This window comes from Triplophysa rosa, linkage group LG5 (genome assembly GCF_024868665.1).
Source record: "Triplophysa rosa linkage group LG5, Trosa_1v2, whole genome shotgun sequence".
Taxonomy (NCBI): Eukaryota; Metazoa; Chordata; class Actinopteri; order Cypriniformes; family Nemacheilidae; genus Triplophysa; species Triplophysa rosa.
In genome coordinates, this window is record NC_079894.1 from 20,732,458 (window position 1) to 20,755,491 (window position 23,034).

At 37.2% G+C, this 23,034-nt stretch overlaps 1 protein-coding gene across 5 annotated transcripts in view; it reads left to right on the forward strand.

The window, feature by feature from the left end:
• pard3ab (par-3 family cell polarity regulator alpha, b) overlaps window positions 1–23,034 on the forward strand; it is a 100,460-nt gene that overhangs the window by 35,877 nt on the left and 41,549 nt on the right. For all 5 annotated transcript variants that reach the window (XM_057333435.1, XM_057333439.1, XM_057333437.1 and 2 more), the window contains 4 exons: window positions 636–866; window positions 976–1,192; window positions 5,715–5,822; window positions 8,858–9,088. In XM_057333435.1, coding sequence (XP_057189418.1) covers window positions 636–866; window positions 976–1,192; window positions 5,715–5,822; window positions 8,858–9,088 — 787 coding nt within the window. The remainder of the gene's footprint in view (window positions 1–635; window positions 867–975; window positions 1,193–5,714; window positions 5,823–8,857; window positions 9,089–23,034) is intronic.

The window sequence follows — 23,034 nt, forward strand, 5'->3', positions numbered from 1 at the left end:
TGTTTGAGTCTCATTTACAAACTGAATGAGCTAGTACTGTATATCTCATTCATGACACATTCATATCACAATAATAATAATATTTTATCATATTCTTTGTAGAGACACAGTTCAGGTTATGGGTATCCTGCATTTGAACTTACATTTTAATTATTTTTTACATCTGGTGTTCTCAAGAATTTGCTTTGTCAAAGTGGACTGTTTTCTGTTTTTTTTATAGTGTATATTTATATATATACACAGTATATATATATATATATATATATATATATATATGTGTGTGTGTATGTGTTATATGTGGGCCTTATTTAAAATATTGCAGTATCACAAACACTTGACTGTTTAGTGTTAAAAATAGGCAGGGAGGGGACAGGGGTCTGACACGCTTCAGTAAGGCAGAGTTGATGAAGATAAATGCATACAGGCTTCCCTGTGCTTTATTTCCACTCATTTATCTTTATCACTTATACAGATACGAATCTTCTCCCACTGCCACGGCGACTAAATATGATAGCAGAGCATGCACGTTATTTCTAGATGAACGTGGCCGCTTTTATCAGGGTTCATTTGTGATCCATGTTGGGTAGACGGCAATAATAAGTGCTTGACAAGTTAACTAGTGGACTCTTCCTCAGGTTCTTCCTCACATGACGTCGGTCCATCCCTTGGCCTGAAGAAATCCAGCTCTCTTGAAAGTTTACAGACTGCTATCGCTGAGGTGACGCTCAATGGTGACCTTCCCTTTCACCGGCCACGCCCACGCATCATAAGAGGGCGGGGCTGCAACGAGAGCTTCCGAGCCGCGATTGACAAATCGTACGACAGGCCAGCGGCCAATGAGGATGAAGAGGAGTGCATGGACACATGTATGGCTCTTTCTGATTGGTTCAGTCCAAAACACTTACATTCATAGAAATGTGGCTAAAATTAAGGTAAAATTAACTATTGATTTGATTTCTGTTTTTTCTTCTGTAGTGGAGGAAGACACAGAAGGAAGCTCTCGGTCAGGGCGCGATTCCGTTTCCACGGTAGCTGACCTCACTCCTCTTCCAGTCACCGAGCAACAGATGATCAATGGCAACCAGCCTCAAAACGACAAGAAAGATAAAGGGGGGAAGGACAAAAAGAAGCCGGAGAAGGAGAAGAGTAAAACAAAGAAAGGAATGCTCAAGGGCCTCGGAGAGATGTTCAGGTAATTAAAAACACATCTAAGAAGCGTGTCAGATAAAAGAGTCGAAGAATAATGATGATAATAGTCTGCAACACTCTTCTTTTTTTCTTATTCACTTCTCTAAATCCAACCAGATCAGATAAGCTTTGTTCCAAATCCTAATGAGCTGCCTACCAGTGCTCTTATAAAAAGCAGGCAACATTGTGCTGAATTATGGGTGTTTTACCAAAAAGGTAGCATTAAACGGATGTCCCTGACAATCAAAGCATTTCAACCTTTTGTCCAAAATGTATTTGTGGGTTATTTGTCTTTGTGTAGAGCAGATAGATTTGTTAGCTATCAACATGCTTTAGTTCACACTGTATTGAAAATTAACTGTGAGCTTGAGGTTTCTCGCATATGAGCAGCATTGTTGTGCGACTGTGAAAGCGAGTGTAAATGGAGTTTATACCCAAGAGGAACATTTACCATTAGAATCCAAGCTGATTAGCTTACTTGCTTAAAGGGTTCTGTCTGTGAAATTTAGCAGCATCTAGCGGTCAGGTTGCGAATTGCAACCAATGGCCCACACTACCCCTCCCTTTCGAAGCATTGCGCTGGCTGAAAAATTGTGTTCTCCTGTCAATTTACTGTCCAAAATACATCCCAAACACTTCTTGTTTAAAAGTAATAACTAAATCTCCAACCTTTACTTCTAGTTTAGAACATTTTCTCCAAACCAAAATACCAAATAAAATAGCTTCAGTTTTCCCCAAATGTAAAAACAGCTTATTGTGAATAAACCATTTGGATACTTCCTCCATCTCTCTACTTAACTCACTTTCTGCTTTTTCTTTCATCTCATCAGTAACAATTATTGCTGCATCATCAGCATATAACATTAGGTGATTAGAGCAGGCCATTAATGTACAATTATAAAATAATTAATGTACATTCAAAAAAGTAAGGGTCCCAATACACTTCCTTGTGGTACTCCACATGAGATGGGCAAACAATCTGAAAACACCCCATTTAATTCCACACCTATTTTAAAGATAGGACTTAATCCATTCATATAAAATATTACATTTGGAAATATAGTCTTCAATCTGATCAAATATAATCTTTTCAAAGGCTTAAGATAAGGTAGACAAAATTGACACAGGCGTGTAATTGTTACTCTCCAACCTACTACCTTTCTTAAACAGAGGGATAACTCTTGCTTGTTTTAATTCGTTAGGTACCTTTGCTTGGCTAATAGAAAGATTTAAAATATGAGTAACCACAGGGTTATACAATTAGCTGAATCCTTAACAAACCTCGCTGGAATATTATCTAACCTTGTCGCTTTACTACATTTAAGTTCCTTTAACTTCTTTAAACTGTACTCTCATTTACTTTAGTGAATGAAAAACCCCCTAAAGTAAAACCACAATTAGCATAATACTTAACTAATTCATCATTGTATAAACCAGTCTGTACTAGAAGCTCATTTACCAATTTTTCAGCAACAGTAGTAAAAAATCTGTTAAAATAACCTGCTACCTCTTTCTGATCTGACATCAATCTTCCGTTAACGTTACGACTAATTCTAGAACATTTACTCTTAGCCTTTTTCCGATCACCTAAATCATTTAAAACTCTCCATAATTTTGGAGAATCCCACTGCAATTCACCAATGTAAAATATGTTTTTTTAGCCTCTTTAATCTTACATCTTATCTCATTTCTTTTATGATTACATTTTTTGATGCTTAAAATTATAATTAATTCCATCCCTTTTTGAATACTTGAAAACTATCATTGTGTTCCTTAATATCCTTCAAAATACTATCTGTCATCCATGGTTCAGTTCTTTGTTTAACTCGTATCTCTTTGTAAGGCGCAAGCTTGTTCAAAACTTGTAAAAAACTCATCTTAAACCTATCCCAAGCCATATCCACATCAACACACTGCATCACCTCAGTCCAATTAACCTTACTAAGTTCTTCAACAAATACTTGTGGACTATACCTTTTAAGTAATCAAATTTTTAATGTATTATGTTGCCTAATAACGTAGACTACACAATGATTACTAATTCCTACCTCCAAAACACCACTTCTACAGATCTTAAAATGATCAGAAACCAATATAATATTAATAATTGTTCTGGTTTTGGAAGTAATTCAAGTTGGTTCAGCAATGATTTGTTTCAATGCATACGAAAAATGTTTAAACAATGATGTATCGTTTTTCTGCATATCTGTTGACCTAAATTATAATTTGATACATTTAAAATCTCTTTGAGACTCTCATAAAAATAATTTTGATCAGGTGGAGGATAACAAATACCAACTAAAATAGGTTTACTCTTTGATAAAAGAATGTCCAGCCAAACCTCTTCGACACCAGTATTATCCAAGTCTTTTCTCTCATTATACATAAAATCTGACCTAATATATGCACATACTCCACCTCCTTTCCGATTGATCAAATTCATTATTAAAGTTAAAAAATATATTGTCCACTTCATTCAAATGCCATGAAAACGTATAAATCAGTGAGAAGCCGAACAGTGCGATTATCACTCCACACCTGCCTGCCGCCATCTTAAAGGAAACAAACGCCTCTGAAGACATAGTTATGTATATTCAATTGCGTTTCTGTCAATAGATCCTCCTGAAAATCACACACTGTACCTTGCAGCCTAAAATAAACTGTACGTGCGTTGTTGACATCTAATTCGGTTTATGTTGGCATACAATTTTTTGTAAAACCAACATCAAGCTTCTATGTTTAAATTCTACATTGCTTAGAAATGACCACAATACAGTAATAAACATGCTTTTTTACCACGTTGCTAATTTTTTATGATTTGGTTGTGACCAAGTCAATGCAGCGTTAATGCTAGCACACGTACGTCTGTAAGACGTCTGATAAAGATCTGGAGATCTGTGTAAAAACATCTTAGAAAGAGCAGTTTTAAATCCCTTCTAAATCATAAACATCTTACAGACATCTTATAGATGTCTCAGAGACATTACAGATAAGCAAACTATATTTTGAATCCGTGGAATATTTTAGACGACCTCTGGAGCAATGGGGTATTTTAATGGCTGTCAACTGCCTCGCTGAGCCAAAGATACCTGCTACATATTAATAAACCCTCTACATATTAATGAGCTCTTCTGAATGCAAGTCCTCGCAGAAATAAAAGTCCTTCCCATGCATAACATCACATAGAAACCCCTTTCACGCTCTCTCACACACAAGCTGTGAGATATTAATGAATTGATATGCTTGATAAAGCAAAGATTTGCAGAGACATCCTCTCACAGTTGCAAAATAGTGATTAGTTTGTTAAATGAATTAAAATAGATGGATTAAGAGCTTTAACGTCGGTTTCAATTAGAGTAGACAGGTTTAAATGCGTTTAATTCTTGATAACACTCAAATCAGAAATCAAAGCCCTGAATTTGACCAAGATGTGGGGGATGTCACACCCCATAGCTTTTAGAACAATCCTTGGACACCATTTACACCTGCACCTGGTATAACCCGGTGTTGCATCACATATCGTCGCTGTCAGGCGGAATCCTCGCATCTCCAAAACCATTATTTTTCAGGAAATTAAAAAAACGGCATATTTTTTGAGTTTTTAAACATTGTATCGTTAAAGTTGGTATTATGCCTTATATTGCTATCATGTACTGTTGTGTACCAACATTAACACAACATTTCCCCAAAACCATGTTTAATCAGAGATACAAGGTTTATGACTTGGGAGCAGGGAGATACGAGATTACGCTGTCATTGATAAGAATGGTACGGACAGAGACGTCGCTGCTGCCAGCAGTGCTCATCAAAGTCTGCGGTCGCGTTGAGCCTTTTGACAAGAAACGTGGCTTTAAGAACTAATGAAAGCTAATACAAAAAACGATGAGCTGACTAGGGTGTCTAATAGGCGGAAATTAGCCGAATCTGCTCGCAAATTTACCTTTGTGGCTCACGGGCTTCCTTCTGCACCGAAGCATTACAGCTATCGATTTTGAACAAAACAGGCCTACTCAAATGTATCTAACCTAACTATTTTCACTCGTTATTGTCTAAAAAACTTTCAATCAGGAGACGTAATGCCGAGAGGCTCCCGCGGAGTGAAGAAGAGGTGGAGTTACGAGACTTCTCAGACAGTTGAAGTGTCCAGTGGAGTTAAGAGATTTGCTCTCAAGCTATTTTCAACACTTTAGATTGGGTAATAATTTGTAAAAATAACAGACCCACATGGGGACTGACCAATAGCATCGATTTGTGAAAAAATATGAAATTGACCAAATTTGGACATAGGAGGTTTCTGCCCGACAGCGATGATATGTAGTGTAAACGATAAACCGCCCTGATACGGATTAAACTGTGCCAGTTAGCAATGACTTTAATAGAAACTACCCACACAATCCAATCATTTAAAAAAGCTTATGTATGTACATGCACACAAATTCACAAAATCTCTTTAGTAATGAGGATCATGTCTGTTCCTAATACAAGGTGTCAACGTGGCATAACATGCTTGTGTGTTTCTGCTTAAGGTTCGGGAAGTACCGCAAGGATGAGCGCTCGGATGCTGGAAAGTGGAAGCCTGAGGAAACTCATGCATCTGAAGAGGAGACACAGCGGATGAGACAAGAACAGGAGAGGTGCACGCACGCACGCACACACACACACACACGCGCGCAAAGTCAGAGCTAATCTCTCTCATCATCGGTCTCTAATCAGAGGCATTTCCTGACACCCTACCTGCCCCTCGTACAGAACCGTGCCCACTTCCTCAAACCCTCTTCCTCAGTGATTGTTTAAGCCCCTGATGTTTGTGTTGTGTCATTGTGTATGTGTGTGTATTGTTATACTGTTTTGATGTTTGCGTATTTTGATGTATATAATGTTCACCCTGTGTCAGCTGTTCACCATGTGTGTGTGCCTGCAGGTGTGTTCATGTTGTTTTATTACAAATTTCATGCCAACCCCCTCCATTTTCCCTTCTGTCCTGTGAGATCCTGCTGAGAAAGCCCTGCTCATTCAGTCTCTGTCTTAATCTTTTCTTTCTTTCTTTCTTTCTTTCTTTCTTTCTTTCTTTCTTTCTTTCTTTCTTTCTTTCTTTCTTTCTCTCTCTCTCTCTCTCTCTCTCTCTCTCTCTCTCTCTCTCTCTCTCTCTCTCTCTCTCTCTCTCTCTCTCTCTCTCTCTCTCTCTCTCTCTCTCTCTCTCTCTCTGTCTCTCTCTCTCTCTCTCTCTCTCCTCTCTCTCACACTCACTCTTTTCCAGCTTAAAGCACACACACACACACACACTTACAGCGTGCTAAGAGACAGGGCGAGCAGATGAGATGGGAATGGAGAGAAAGAGTCAGAGGGAGGGAGAAGGGCTCCAATGAAAGAGCTTTGTTTCTCATTTGCCTGATGGCTGTCACAGCTTTTACCTGGCCATTTTACCTGGCCATGTTCTTACACTGGTTTCATCTAATCTTCATTTTTACATTTACATTTCTTACGTTTTACACATTTGGCAAATGCTATTATTTAAAGCGACTTCAAGGTCTACATTTTATGTGTAAGCGTGTTCGCTGGGATTGTCCCACAACCTTGAGCAACAGGAATGAACACAACAAATATAAACAATTCTCAGTGCCTGAAACTGTATTTTTATGCTGGATTTATTTTGACGGTATTGCTCACTGCTGTTATGCATCAAGAATGAGAACTATAAAGATTTTCACAACGATGATAAAATTATAGAGAAATGATATGGTTGGCATCACTTTCAAAATGATTTTTCCCCCAAGTGATGAACCATAAATCATTGACATTCAATTAAGATCGTTCAGTTAAATTTGTACATTTAAAGAGTACATTCCTCGAGATCATAAAAAATACATTTCATGAAGTGTTTAATTTTGCCGTGTTTGAATGTAAGCAATCTGCCAAGTTGTAAATCCGAAGGTGAACGAATAACAAAGTTATTAGCTTATAAAAAAGGTAATCGACTCTGAATCACGCGAACAAGCCATGACCTGTCCGAATCTTTAACCACAATGTACCTACGTCACTAGAAAAATCCCCGCCTACTGACTGCGAAAACTTAACTCTCTCCTCCCCAAACACTGTACTAGCTCGTTCGTGACGTGTGCATCATGTCTAAGAGAAGCTGTGTTCTATGTAGTGAAACTAAGTCAGTCTTATTTTCACTACCAAAGGAAGAACTTCTGAGGAAAAAATGGTTACTATTTATTTTTCAAACGACACCAAAGGAGTATAAACCGAACGTTTTACTTTGCGCGCGTCATTTTACCGAAGATTGCTTCATCAATCTTGGCGCCTTTACTGCAGGATACATTAAACGTCTTTCCTTAAAAGATGTTGCAATACCAACTTTATTTGGACCTGTAAGCTCCACCGAATCACAACCTGTAAGTGTGACTCTTTATTTTTGTCTTTACTTAAAATTAAATTTGTGTGACGTTATCTCATGTCTGTGTTTAGCTAACGTTACCGTTATTTTTGGGGTTGTTACTGTTTGTTTACCTAACGTTAGCTATAAACTCGTTGCGCTAATGTAAGTGTTCAACCATATTAACTCGCAAAGTCTTTATTTCAAGAACTGCGTGGTGTACTATAGTTATAATAACATCTGAAGATACGAACACCGTACACTGTATGCCGTGATAACTAACTGTTACAAGAGAAGTGTCTAAAACAGTCCTTTTTCTTACTGGCATCTGTATAAGGATTAAAGAATGATTCGTCAGACTCGGGCTCGAACTGGTAAGGTAAAATCGACGCCATCTCTCTCTATACACTGTTAATATCCAACCACCTGCAAACCGTAATACAGCAGTAATGATAGGCGGTCCATTTGCGACACATGCTGAACGCGTTTGACCAATCACAGCAGACTAGACCATTTGACCAATCACAGCAGACTAGACCATCTGACCAATCACAGCAGACTACACTATCTGACCAATCAGATCAGACTACGCTGGCGGAAAGGCGGAGATTACACAGATGAATCGCGGAACGAATCATTTGAGAGTCAGTCAAGAAGTAAGGTAATAAAAACTGCTTATTATTACGAAATAATAGTATTTTTACATCATGTATGTACATAAACTTGTTGTCGGACACTCCATAAACCAAAATAAGCCCTTAAAAATATTGAGGAATGTACTCTTTAAAAAATGTCTTTGTTCTGTTGAACACAAAAGAAGATATATTGAAGAATGTTGTAAAGCAAACAGTTCTGGGGCACTTTTGACTACCATTGTATTTTTTCCTGCTATAGTAGTAAGTGGTGGCCAAGAACTGTTTGGCAACAAGCTTTCTCCCAAATATCTTTCTCTGTGTTCATCAGAACAAAGGAATTTGAACAGATTTGGAACAACTTGAGGTTGAATAAATGACAGAATTTTCATTTTTTGGGTGAACTGTCTCTTTAAATGCAGGTACTTGCTATGGGTATCATTGTAAATTGTTACAGTGTAGTCTGGGCAACTATAGGTGGGGTTGAGTTGAGTTGAGTACACACTTTTATGGTATAAGCAAATTGGGGTGCAGCACAAGTTTTCAGTACCAGACCACAAGATTCTTTTATTATAATGATATTTCGTTCTTTTGTGGTCATTTTTTCTTGTACTTCTGTTGTTTATGTTGTTTATATGTATTTATTGATGTTGTGTAGGATTCAGGCAAAAACGCGAGAGATCCGTCAGCGTCAGGCCAGAGAGAGGGACTACGCTGAGATCCAAGACTTTAGCCGCTCCACATTGAACTCACTTCCTGCAGAAGATCCCCCGTATGCTGGCATCGGCTCGCTGGAACTCGGCGGGTACCAGCGGATCCACACGCCACCAGACTCGCCCTACACACAGAAACAGAATGCCCGGAATGGGCAGTTCTCTCCGTCAGACAGGTATTTGTTATTTGTACATAAGATCTGTATTATTGTTTATTAGCTTCTTCAGCCTGAGATGGCTTCAGGAAACATGTGGTTCATTCTGTGAGACAGAGCAGGGAATCGTGGACACGAACAGATCTGAGATTATTTAGGAATGTTTTTCATTTTATAGGGAATAATTCATTAAGACGAGAGGGATATTTCTCATACCATCAGATAGACCCAGAGCCACCAGACCTTCATAGTTCTCTTGAAATAAAAAGGCTGATCTCTTGAATTGAATCATTTATCTGGCTATTTATACAGTGGTTTCACGTTTTAACCAAAGTGAGGTTTATCACAGTGTTAAAACACTCTCTTTTGGTTACACACACAGTTACCTGCCATTTTAAAGGTAATGAATATATATAGTTATATATAGTTAAATAAATAGTTCACTTTAAAAATAAAAATTCTGTCAACATTTACTCACCCTGTTGTCATTTTAAACCTGTGTGATTTGATTTTCTTTCTTCTGCAAAACAAAATAAGATATTTTGAAAAATGTTGGTAACCAAAAACCATCGGTCCCTATTGACTTCTATTGTATGGACACAAAACTAATGCAGGTCAATGGCGTTCAATGGTTCCTTTTTTTAAGATATCTTCTTTTGTGTTCTGCAGAAGGAAGAAAGTCATAAAGGTTCGAAATGACAAGAGGGTGTGTAAATAATGACAGAATTTTTATTTTGAAGGTGAACTATCTCTCCCCATTACAAACCCACAACGTTGTACCAAGTAAAGTTGTTTGTACTAAACTTGAATTTAAGCAAAACATATAAAACATCGCAATTTATATTCCTAAACATTCATGGGAGAGTTGTCTCTAATGAGTGCTATTATATTTAAAAAAAATCTTGGGTTAACATAAAGTCAAATTGTTATTCTAAGATTAAGTTTGGACTACAGCCCACTGTCTGAGACATTCTAAATCCGTGTGAAGTGTTGAAAGCATTCTCAACAAATTTGGTAAAACCCAAATTGTGAGATTGTTTTGTTTGGGTTGTGTGAGGCTTGCATGTTTCTTGAGACTAAAACAAACACAGGCAGGAAGGCCACTTCCTGTAAGAACCCTCAGGGAACAGGAAGTGGGTGTCATTCCGCAGTGAGATACAGAGAATGGAACTGTGGGAATAATCCTCACAGATCTGGAGTGAGGAAGTAGATCCTAAAGGGGGCATGCTGTGTGGGTGGGGGACGTGTGTGTTTATGGGTTTTAGAGGGAAATGATGTGTAGGAGTTTGTGTAAGAATTACTTGAGTATAGAATATATATATAGTAGCATGTATACAAGTTTCCTGTTTTTGCATATGAGCCAATCAGCTTTAAGATCGTTTCCTCAGCTGTCTGATCGCATTATTATACTCGTAAATTTCAAACCAGGTAGCTAAAACAGCCGTCAACATGTGGCATGACAGACTAAAAAAGACTTTTCTGACACCTGACATGTTTTACCATGATTGAATGGCTGATAAAGCTGTTATGTCACCCTGTGTCACGATGATGTCATAACATCAACTGGAAGTTATACAGCAGTGTCATAAATGTGACAGCAGGCAAACGTTACCTGTCAATCACTTTTGTTTAATAAGCAAATCTGGCTGTGTGAAGATGTTTATTTCATCGGAATTATTCAGAGGAAATATTTTCATCCATATTCATCCCTACTTAAGAGATTTCTAGGTGAAAGAGACATTTCAGGTGTTGTGCTGTGAATTATGCAGATACAATTTTTTACTACTCACAACTTAGTCTGTTTATAGAGAGTTTTACTGTATTTGTTAAGGCACTATCAGACATGTGGCTTTCATAAGTATAACAAAATGCACAGAACCACCTTTGTCCTTGTGTTGAAATGTATTGTGCAAAATCAGTTTGTTCCAGAGACTTCGCAATCTAGAGGCATCGGTTTGTGAACCCTCGAAACAAATCTATGTTTGGTTGTGAAAGAGGTTACAGTGTAAATCTAACAATTACGTAGTCATGGGGTGCCATTGTTACAACATCGCTGTTTTATCAGGATGGAACATCTGACCTGGAATCAGAACGCTCTGGAGGTCTGGCTGTCAGCTTAGCCACATGGTTTAAGCCCCTCAGCTCAGAGCGTTTAAGTAAATGAGAAATATATCTGTTTAGTCAGCAGAACCTTTTGAAGCCTGATAAAGGGCTTATACGCACACGCACGGACCCATTTAAAGTCCGGCTGAGGTGTAATGATGGTATTAAGATGAGGAGTGAGGTGTGTTGGGAGAAAAATATGGTAAAGGGTTTCTCTCACCGTCAGAGTTCTGTTACCGGACCTGGAACTGTTCCACGAGTTTTCAACCGAGTAAAGACTTCCAGGTTGGAAAAATCAACTCTACCTCAGCTTTTAAAACAAGCTGGTCTTGACGGAAGACCGTCAAAGGTGGCAGGATAATGTTTTCAGAGTTAAGATTTCATAGCAACAACAACAACCTTGCCGCAATGCCCACACTTTATTTTTCTTGTCAATCTGAAACATTTTGTCTAGAAGGAATACAAATCACACTAGATGTAAATTGATTGCTGTATAATTATTAAAGGCATAGTTCACCCCAAAATGAAAATGCTGTCATCATTTACTCATTCTCTTGTCTTTTCAAACCTGTATAACAAAAGAAGATATTTTGAAGAAAGTTGGTAACCTAGCAATGGCGGTACCCATTGACTTACATTGGTTTTGTGTCAGTACTATTCAAGTGAATGGGTACCGCCGTTGTTCGGTTACCAGCAATCTTAAAAACATCTTCTGTGGTGTTCTGCAGGAGAAAGAAAGTCATACAGGTTTGAGATGACAAGAGGGTGTTTTCATTTTTGGGTGAAATATGCCTTTAATTCATTCTTATACTCTAATTTCTCCTCCTCGAGTTGTTCCAAATCTGTATAATTTATGTTGTTCTAATGAACACAGAGATGGATATTTGGAAGAATGCTTATAACCAAACAGATCTTGGCCACTATTGACTACCATAGTAGGAAAAATTACAATGGTCGTCAAAAGGGCCCCAGAACTGTTTGCTTTCCTACATTCCTCAAAATATCTTCTTATGTGTTCAACGGAAGAAAGAAATTTATAAAGCATATTTTCCTACTGTGGTAGTCAATGGTGGCCAAGAACTGTTGATTACACGCATTCTTCCGAATATCTTTCTCTGTTTTCATCAGAACAAAGACATTTATACAGATTTGGAACAACTTGAGGGTGAGTAAATGATGACACAATTTTCATTTTTGGGTGAACTGTTCCTTTAAGCACTTAAAGAGCAGCTCATGTTGGAATAAAATCTTGTAAACGTGTATCTGTGCTCTCTGTACGCCCATCAAGCTTAATATGGCTTTAAAAGAGTGATATTTGATTTGGTAATATGTGTTTTGTGATCTGTTTGTATTATTTTAATGTAAATGGATAAAGAGAAAAGTGTGTGTGCGCGCGTGTGTGTTTGCACGTGCATTTTTCTAAGACAGACCGTTTAAACGAATTAAACTCCCATCTCTCTTATTTGTTTCCACTGCTGCCACTGCAGGATTTTACTAGGATTTGATTCTCTCCAGTTTTATTCAATTGACTTCAACAGATTTGTGAGAGAGTGAGTGAGATTGAATGTGCGCGCAGCATTTACCTTGTTTTTATTTCTCGGGTGAATGGTATTTCAGCACAAACAGTCTGCTTCTCAGACACTAACCAGTGACAATCCAGTTGAATCAGGCCCGGTCTACACTGGTATCATGTGAATATATAGGCCACAGTAATTCTGTTTGACACAAGCGCCTCGAAATCTGACCTGCAAGAGATGCGCTGCTTAAATTGCATTGAGCACAGATTTTTGGCCGTGTGCGCCGCGCATTTACATAATTCCTTTAGTGAATTTCTGTCAGTTGGCACAGTCCGTGTCTTTGTGAATTTTCTTCCCTCAGTGCCATAATAAGCAGAGATATCCGAGCACTTCCTGTTCACTTCGGAGCTGTTGACCATGGGGCCGCTGTTCGGGTGTCTGATCTCTTAGCGCAGCAATAGGGCCCCAACGTAATCAACATTCTTACGCAGAAGTGAGCGAGCTGCAGAATGAGTTAAAACACTCTGTGTGTGTTTGTGCATGCTCTTGCTGAGTTGACTATGTGCTCTGTAGGGAATTTAAAAGACAGAACGATGCAGAGGCCAATTAAAGCCGCCAAACACACACAGAGGGTAAACATCTGACTAATCCCACAGCATTCACGCTGAGAACGCACACACACACACAGAAGTTTAAGCTCATTATCAGCATTCCCTGGCACGCTTTGTGGAAAACCCAGGGATTTAGAAAAACCAAAGTGTCAGAAACAAACTCGCAGCTTACAGAGGGGTAATGGGAGTGTGACACCAATGCTAATTCAAAGAAATAAATGTGTTTAAAGGAATGAAATGAGTAATGGATGAATTCAGATGTGCCATTGTAGAATTTTGTTCAGCTTGTCTTGTATTGTGGTGTGTTGTCTAACCTACTTGTTGGTCTTAATGGGATCATATGGCGCGAATACCTGTTTTTCTGTGTCTTTGGTGTGTTATAAGTTGCCCATGCATGTATTAGACACGTAAAATTGCAAAAATTAAAGTGTCGGAACAAAAGATGCATTCTATCTAACAGCGAATGCTCACCCAGACCTGCCTGAAACACCTCGTGTAACCACACCCCCACAAATCTACGTCAGTTCATGGTATGACTTGACTAAGACCGCCCAAATCTATACGCAAGTGAGGTGAGTGTAGTTGTAAATCTTATTGTATCTTTGCCGCCGCAGCCATGTCGTGGAGACGCTGTGTGTTTCGTTGCGAAAAGAAAGCCTCTTTGTTTGCCCCTCCAAAAGATGAGACAACTAAAAACGAATGGTTACATTTTATTTACAATACAGTACAATCCGAATATTCAAGTGTGTGCAGCGCATTTCACAGATGATTGCTTCATGAACCTGGGAGAGATCAAGGCCGGCTGTGCACGAAAGCTTTTGTTAAAAAGTGGGGCCATTCCAGCCATTACAACTTCGTCTGGCACTTCAGATTCGCAAGCCTGTAAGTGTATTTTCATTGTAAAAGACTTTGTTACGGACTAACGCGAGTTGAGTTTGTCGTGTGTTTGTAGCGCATGTTGTTTCTTTGTGTGATCTGCAAATGCAGATGCGCGCAATGTGAAAAAAGACAACATAAGTCCTAATAATCAGCAATTATGTTCCAGCTAGAGGCAACAAATGTCGTGTTTATAATGGGGTTTATTGTCTTTGTTGTGTCACGACGCGTAACACTGGTTGATCACTAACGGCAAATCTTTATAACGTTGTATATAAAAGGTAAAACAGTTAGCTATAGTTTTAAACTGTTTAACATAATATATTTTTTAAAAACCTTACCAGTCCTTTACACCCTGCTCAAGTTGCGCTGGCAAAGTTGATGTATTGGCTTGATCATCTTCGTTTCCGGATCAGATTCGGGCTCGAATTGATAAGGAAAGTACCGATGACATTTTATCACCTGTCAGTACAATTGCTTGGGAACATGATGTTCCGAATATGGTAAGAGGCGTAACATTTCCATCACTCGCTTGCAGTATTCGACCAATCACTACACACTGGTGAACTGGCCAATCATAGCACACCTCGCTTTTCAAGAGCGATGAGCTTTGTTAAAAATCAGCGCGTTTCAGAGAGGCGGGGCAAAGAGGAGATACAAACATGCACGGTGTGTGGAAAATACAGCGTTTTTGAACCTTAAATAGTGTGTACACATTGCATTACATCTAAAACAAACGATAATATTATTTTTAGCCGTGTCATATGACTCCTTTAAGCAAATCCTGTATGTATAAAATCTAAGAAATTTCTTACTACCAGTAAAATGTATGAATCAAGATACATTTACTTGAGAAACTTAAAATAATAAGTTGTGAGTTTCTTTAAAAAAATGTTTATGGATGTTTATGTTTTGGATTTAAATAAAAAGTGGGTTTTGCTTAAAACAAGCAAACATATCTGCCAGTGGGGTAAGCAAAATAAACTTGAATTAAGTTCACTGAATTAAGTTGAAATTTGAATTAAATTTATTTTGCTTACCCCATTGGCAGATTTTTTGTTTTAATCATAAACTTAATTATCATTTAATTCATGGCATTCATGAATTCATTTAATTTAATTCATGACAGAATTTTCATTTTTGGGTGGAGTATACCTTTAAAGGAATAGTTTACCTTCAAAATGAAAATTCTGTCATTATTTACATGCCCTCATGTCATTTCAAACCTCTATGACTTTCTTTCTTCTGTAGAACACAAAGAAGATATTTTGAAAAATGTTGGTAACAGAAAACCGTTGGTCCCCCTTGACTTGCATTAGTTTTGTGTCCATACAATAAAGTCAATGGTTTTTGGTTACCGACATTCTTCAAAATATTTTATTTTGTGTTTTGCAGAAGAAAGAAAATCACACAGGCTTAAAATGACAACAGGGTGAGTAAATGTTGACGGAATTTTCATTTTGTAGCAAGGAACTATTCCTTTAAGAAGTTGTAGACATTTGTACTTGAAGAAAAGTAAAAAATACCTTGAAAATAGTTATAAAATACAAAATTTTGCAGTGTAGTTTCCTTTAAAAGGGTGTAAAAGTAATTTTGCACATATTTCTGTCTTTACAGCCTTTAGAAATGGCTGTTGTGAATGAGGAGGAGCTTTACAGTAAAATGTCTGCATAGTCCATCAAAGCTCATATAAAAAAAGACCAACGAAAATATGATTTTTCCATACTTTGCCCCTTTAAGTTTATATGGTAGATTCCAGACCCTGAGAGTCACTCCACACGTGGTTTGTTTTGAAAAGATCTGCTGAGGGTCTGTGTGTTTGCAGTAGCTGGAGGTCTGCGGTCGCAGCCGCTGAGAGTTTGTGTTTGGTTGCGGTCGATGTTTAAAAACGAACAGCAGCCCCACAGCGCTAATGGTTTAGCATCTCTCATGCCGGCCGAGTTAGATGTTGTAATGATAAATGTTTCAGAAGACATTCAGCACGATGCGGAACTACATTACCCTTTTCATGTTGATTTATTTAGCAGACAATTACAATGAGTTTTCTCAGTTATTCTCGCTCTCTTACTCTTTCTACCTCTTCCTTGCTCTGGCTGGTCAATGAATGTTCATTAAAAGGATAGCTCACCCAGAAATGAACATTCTTTCATTTACTCGCCCTTGTGTAGTTGAGATAATGTGACGATCTTTCTTTTGTGGAACACAAAAGCTCTTTTTTGTAATGAAAGTGAAAGGGCACGGGGGTGTCATGCTACACAGTGACACCATGAAGCACCATTAAAGTGTCATAAAAAAAGATTCCATATGACTCATGTGCTACATTCCACGTCTTTTGATGTCATAGGAGGAAAAAGACCAAAATGAAAGTTATTCGCTGGTAATTTCAGAGAAATATCAGATGGTCGACAAAAGGGCATGTTGGCGCCATTTGACACCAAATGATAATCACCTTTTGTGATAATATGTCAACATCAATTTAAGAATTACTTTTATTATGTGCAAAAGAGTGGTCAGGATATTTTTTTCTTATAAAAATTAGCCTTTTATTTAGGTTCCAGTTGTTTTAAACATGAGGGTGAGTAAATCATGTTTTCGGATGAATATAATATATATATATATATTAGGGCTGTCAAACGATTAATCGCGATTAATCGCATCCAGAATAAAAGTCTGTGTTTACATAATGCATGTCTGTGTACTGTGCATATTAATTTAGTACTTATAAACACATATATGTACACAGCATGTATATATTTAGAAAATGCTTCCATGTATTTATTTATATTTGCCAATAATTTAAATTATATGTAAATGTTTATTAATATTAAAATTATATATATTTTTTAAATAAATGCGTATGTTTTTATAAATACAAAATTAAAATGCACAGTACACAGACATACATTATGTTAACCCAAACTTTTATTCTGGATGCGATTAATCGTGATTAATCGTTTGACAGCCCTAATATATATATACAGTATATATACATTTACTTTTAATTCATCATTATTCATTAGGTTTTCTTTTCATTTTTTGTTAGTGATTCTCAAGACTGTGTTCTGTCTGTGCTTGTCTGTGTATTTATGCGTAAACATACATATCTATTATTACAAGCCTTTTGTTTATGGGAACGTGCGACAAAGGAATTATTTCTCTTAAACCCAAACAGACCCCTACTTACATACTGTAACTAACAATTCTGGTATTTCCTATATTGTCTAAACAAGTTAATCCATCTTAATTTTTAATTATTAGTTATGGGGCCACACATGCAGACTGTAAACTCTGTAAAATAATAAAGCACAGACATTAGTGGATAATGACCATCTGCTCAAAGCTGAACAATCCACTGAGACATCTGACTGTGTGTTTTACTGTATATGTTTTGATGTATGGTTTAATATCTCTATGTTGTATGCCCACTCAAGCTCTGGAGAAGTGACATCAAACAAAGGTTGAAAGTTCAGAACCAAGTCAGGGTGACCCAAAAAAACTGTAGTTACTGAGGTCCCGGTTCTGCTCAATCATCATTGTGCCCTTAATTGCTTTTGGGACTGACTGTGTAATTAGTGTATTGTGCAAGCTTTTATTAGAAATAGAAAGCATTTGCTAAATGATGTCTGTGTTGCTACGAGAGTTGCTTTACTGTGGGGCTGGATTAGATTATTAGGACTATAGCACCAATGATGTGAGAACCTCATTGGACTTGCTCTGTTAATTATTTACATTTCTCCCTTTAAAGTTAAACCCCCCAATTTTTCTTTACTCATTTAGAATGAGAATTCTGTGCTGATCGTCCTTTTCCAGGCAAATGCATTAAATAGAGTTTTTCATTTTAAGAATATACCACGACTCCACCAGGGTTTGAGCTTCTTTTCTCTGGTAGTACGGTACAAAGCTGGAATCTGTTGATTGATGTTTACCCATCAGTACCCAATTCTCATGTGTTTCCACAGCTTGTGAAACAGAGGTTGCATCTCATTTGCCGTTTATGTGTGCGTGTTGAAGAGAGTTTTGAATCGAGTGGATGCCCTCTCCCTGACCCTTCAACAAGATGACCTACTTTTCTGACAGAACATTGTTCTTCTGTTGAGAACTCAACCACACCCCCCCCCCAATTCCATTATTTTCTAACTTTCTCTCTCTTTGAGGATACAGTTCCTTTGTAAGTAGGCTGATATTCTTAGTAAAGGTGCTAGATCCAGGTGAGGCACGTGGGCTTGCGTGACCATAAGGGAGAGAACATGGGTTAAATCTAATCAGGTAAAGTGATAGTTCATCCAAAACTGCAAAGAAGCTACTTATATTTTTTTTTTTGGTTTGTTTTTGTGGAGCAATTCAGTCTTATTTTTACACTTTTACTTTTTACAATTTGCATTATTGATAAATATCTTTACAGAAAATACACCAAAATATACTTAAGCAAAAAACAGTAAGGACAAGGATGATTTAAAATGAGACGTGTCATGTTGATTTTACCTCACAAATTGTCACAACAGTGACGTATTTTTAGGATTGTAATCGACCCAGTGTATTCATATCAGTATTAAGAAAATAATTTTCATATTTTTTATATTCAAAATGTAAAACTATCAATAATACTACTTCAATAATAGCTTAAAGGAACAGTTCACCCAAAAATTAAAATTCTGTCATTATTTACTCACCTTCGAGTTGTCCCAAATCTGTATACATTTCTTTGTTCTGATGAATTCAGAGAAAGATATTTGGAAGAATGCTTGTAACCAAACAGTTCTTGGACCCCATTGACTACCATAGGAAAAATTACTTTATAATTTTTTGTTCTGTTGAACACAAAAGATGTTTTGAAGAATGTAGGACAGCAAACAGTTCTGGGGCACTTTTGACTACCATTGCAATTTTTCCTACTATGACAGTCAATGGGGTCCAAGAACTACTGTATTTGGGTACAAGCATCCATCCAAATATCTTTCTCTGTGTTCAACCAAACAAAGAACTACAGATTTGGAACAACTAGAGTCAGTAATTCATGACAGAATTTGGATTTTTGGGTGAACTATCCCTTTAATTAATTAAATAGTTTTAACAAATGTAATTATGTAATCTAATAAATTATAGCCTTAAGTGTTGTGTATGACTTTCTAAGACTTGGAACACGGCATGCAAGTTATATGGACTCGAACAGGTTTTTATTCATATTTTCACAGCGTTGTTCGGTCGTCCCTAACTGAATGATATTTTTTCATCTGGCACCACTTTTGGTTTGGTTGGAGACCATTTTTACTGGTGTGAGACATTTCATATTTCAGAGAGAGGCACTGACTCCAGTGTGACATTAAATCTGTCCCCTCGCTCACACAGCTACATGTTCAGATTTAATTGGTTGTGTTGTAGATGCTCACAGTTCGTCACGCTGTGAGCTCTGTGTGTGTGTGTGCCTTCATGAGACATCCATGTAGAAATATTATCTCACTGTCTGTGTTGTTAATGGCTGTTGCAGAAAGGTGTCAATTGAGTCATTAAGATATTACTTTCGAACACTGTAACTCAGAACTGAATGAGCTGAATTTCACACGCTCTTGGTAGAAGACTCTTTAGCCTGTGTGTGTCTTAACAAGGTGTATTCTGTGAGTCTGTTCAAAGCGCAGGACCTAAACGTGTCATGTTATCTGTGTGTGCATGTGTTCGCTTTACCACACATAGACACAGAGTCAAGTGGAAAGTTGCAGTGTAATGTTTCACAGTTCTGAGCACAAGGGAGATCGGTGTGTGTGAGGTGTTGTTAACAGGCTGTGTGCCGGAGTTACAGGAAATACAGAGAGCCAATTAAAGCATTCCTACCAACAGGTCTCCATCACATACACCAACTCCATCTCCTGGAAAGACATTAGCTCCCCTCCTAAAGATGACGAGATGTCTCCTTAACTGCTGTATCTATATATCAGGTGACTCTTATTAAAATAAAATGACTTTAGGTTGCTTTTATACAAACCACTGGCGAAGTGAATGGTGGAGAGACCATTGCATCAGTAACTTAAAGCGATAGTACAGCAAAAATAATTCACGGTCATGTAGTTTGCAGTCTGTCTATGACTCTTTTATCTGTGCAACACTAAAGAAGATATTTTGAGAAATGTCTCTGTGGTTTTGTGTCTATGCAATGGAAGTCAATAGGGTCCAGTGTTTTTTTTTTTTACAACATTCTTCAAAATATCATCTTTTGTGTTCTGCAGATGAATGTCATACAGGTTTGATATAGTCTATTTTATATACAGTATATAGTTATAAAATATAATGTAAATATAAAATGAATATATATATATATTCACAATATATAAATAAATATATAGTATATATTTATTGTATATATAAATATATACAATTTACAATATATAGTTTTATAGTAAACTATCACTTTAAGAGCGCTTCTGTCGATTTAGAGCGTTTGATATAAATTACTTATTAGTGACTATTAGGATGCTACTTTAGAAGCATTTGTGGACTGTGAGGTAACTTGCTAGGTTTTAGGCTAAAGTCTCGTTCTGTTCTCACTTTTTGTTTTCTTCATCTGTGTATTCATATTTATCTCTTTGTATCGCCCTTGCTTTCTTTGCTGGTGTGACTTGAAAATGTTTAATTGGCTTGTTGTTGACATTTTTAATTTGTTATCTTTACATTCGTAAGTGATGTGTCTCTGCATGTAAAACCGCTCTCTGCCATGTCGAGACATATCGATCCACACAGATCTACTGATCAGTCTTAGGAATCACTCTGTTAGTATTGATCTGACACACGCAAACACACACACTTCTCGCACAGGATTCCCTTAGCAGCAGTAATGGGAAATCAATGCACACTGACTCCCTTAAATGCACAGGATAAATACTGTTAGGAGTCAGCACACACACAAACACGCATACATGCTTCTCTCCCATAAACTGCCAGTCCATAAGCCCTGTCTTAGGGTGTTACGTTAATGAAAGGTCTTTCTTTACCCACAATGCACAGCGCTGTAACCATGGAAACCACACATCCTCATTATGCTCTGCCGTAACCATAGTGACCACATAAGCCACTTTGTGATGCTGGTTTTGAGACCATCTAAAATCGATGATTTCTACGTTTTTGCTATGTCACACCATAGGACACTGTTAGTAGATCACAGAATGAAACAAAAATGATCATTCTACCTAAACACATATGTGTAAATTGTAAATTCAGAAAAATTGAAATTATTTTGAAATAGTCTCTTACTTTTTTTGCAGCTGTACATATATACATACACACACACACATATTCTCTCAAGAATTTGCTTTGTCAAAGTGGACTGTTTTCTGTTTTTTATAGTGGTTATATATAAATTAGGGCTGTCAACGTTGACACGTTAACGCATGCGATCAATTTTTTTTTATTAAAACGCTAAAAAAAATTTAACGGCAGTAACTCAACATCCGTTTTTTCTGTCATCATTGTCTAGGGTTACATTATGTAATCACGCTCTTATTCAGGCCTTTAAACTATTTAGGCGCGATTTGAAATGGTTGTATTGACACGTCCAGTATAGATTGACAGCTTCTGGCTGTGGAACACAGAGGTCCCGTCTGGTGTACACATGGGCTAAAGGCTGCGTCAGAATCTGTCAGACAGCGCACCTGTATTAAGTTCTCTTTCGTGCTTGGATGAACAAAAACACACAAGATTATGCCAGAGAGCACATTTTGTCTAGTATTTCCGGAAGCACAGTCTTCAATGAGTTAAATAAAGCATTAAATGAATGCAAAGAGTAGTGAAAATAGGAAGCGCAAGACCTGCTTAGTGCGGCGGCAGCTCTTAAAGTGGCCGTGTTCTTAAACGTGCTGCTGTGACTCCGGTCACTAATGTTAATCAAAGAACAAAACAAAAAATAAATAATCAATGTGATTTCGTAGCTTTAATGAGGATTCTTCTGTATTTCATGTATTTAGCAGTAAAGACCTTAAAAAGTGTTTGAGAACTTTATTTATTTTCTGCATATTTCCTAGCTGTTAGTCAGGTAGGAAGGGCACACTTATTATAATGGGTTTGATTAGTAGAAAAAAATAATATATTTAATAAAGACATCAGTTGCAAAGCCAACAATATTAGAATGTTGGCTTTCATTCATAAAATGATGTTGTTAAAGAAATGTGTTGTTACTACATTAATTTGGAGATAAAATTTGAAATTATTAGAACGTAAAAGTATGTTTAAAAACATAAAAGCTGTGTGTGATTTGTTGGTTCATTTTTTTAATCGATTGACATCACCAAAATAAACATGTTAAACAAAATAAATAGTGTATGTTTAATTTCACTCTACGTGTGCGATTAATCGCGATTAAAATTATTAACCTATTGACAACCCTATATATATATATATACAGGTGCTGGTCATATAATTAGAATATCATCAAAAAGTTGATTTATTTGTCTAATTCCATTCAAAAAGTGAAACTTGTATATTATATTCATTCATTACACACAGACTGATATATTTCAAATGTTTATTTCTTTTAATTTGATGATTATAACTGACAACTAATGAAAATCACAAATTCAGTATCTCAGAAAATTAGATTATTATTTAAGACCAATACAAAGAAAGGATTTTTAGAAATCTTGGCCAACTGAAAAGTATGAACATGAAAAGTATGAGCATGTACGGCACTCAATACTTAGTTGGGGCTCCTTTTGCCTGAATTACTGCAGCAATGCGGCGTGGCATGGAGTCGATCAGTCTGTGGCACTGCTCAGGTGTTATGAGAGCCCAGGTTGCTCTGATAGTGGCCTTCAGCTCTTCTGCATTGTTGGGTCTGGCATATCGCATCTTCCTCTTCACAATACCCCATAGATTTTCT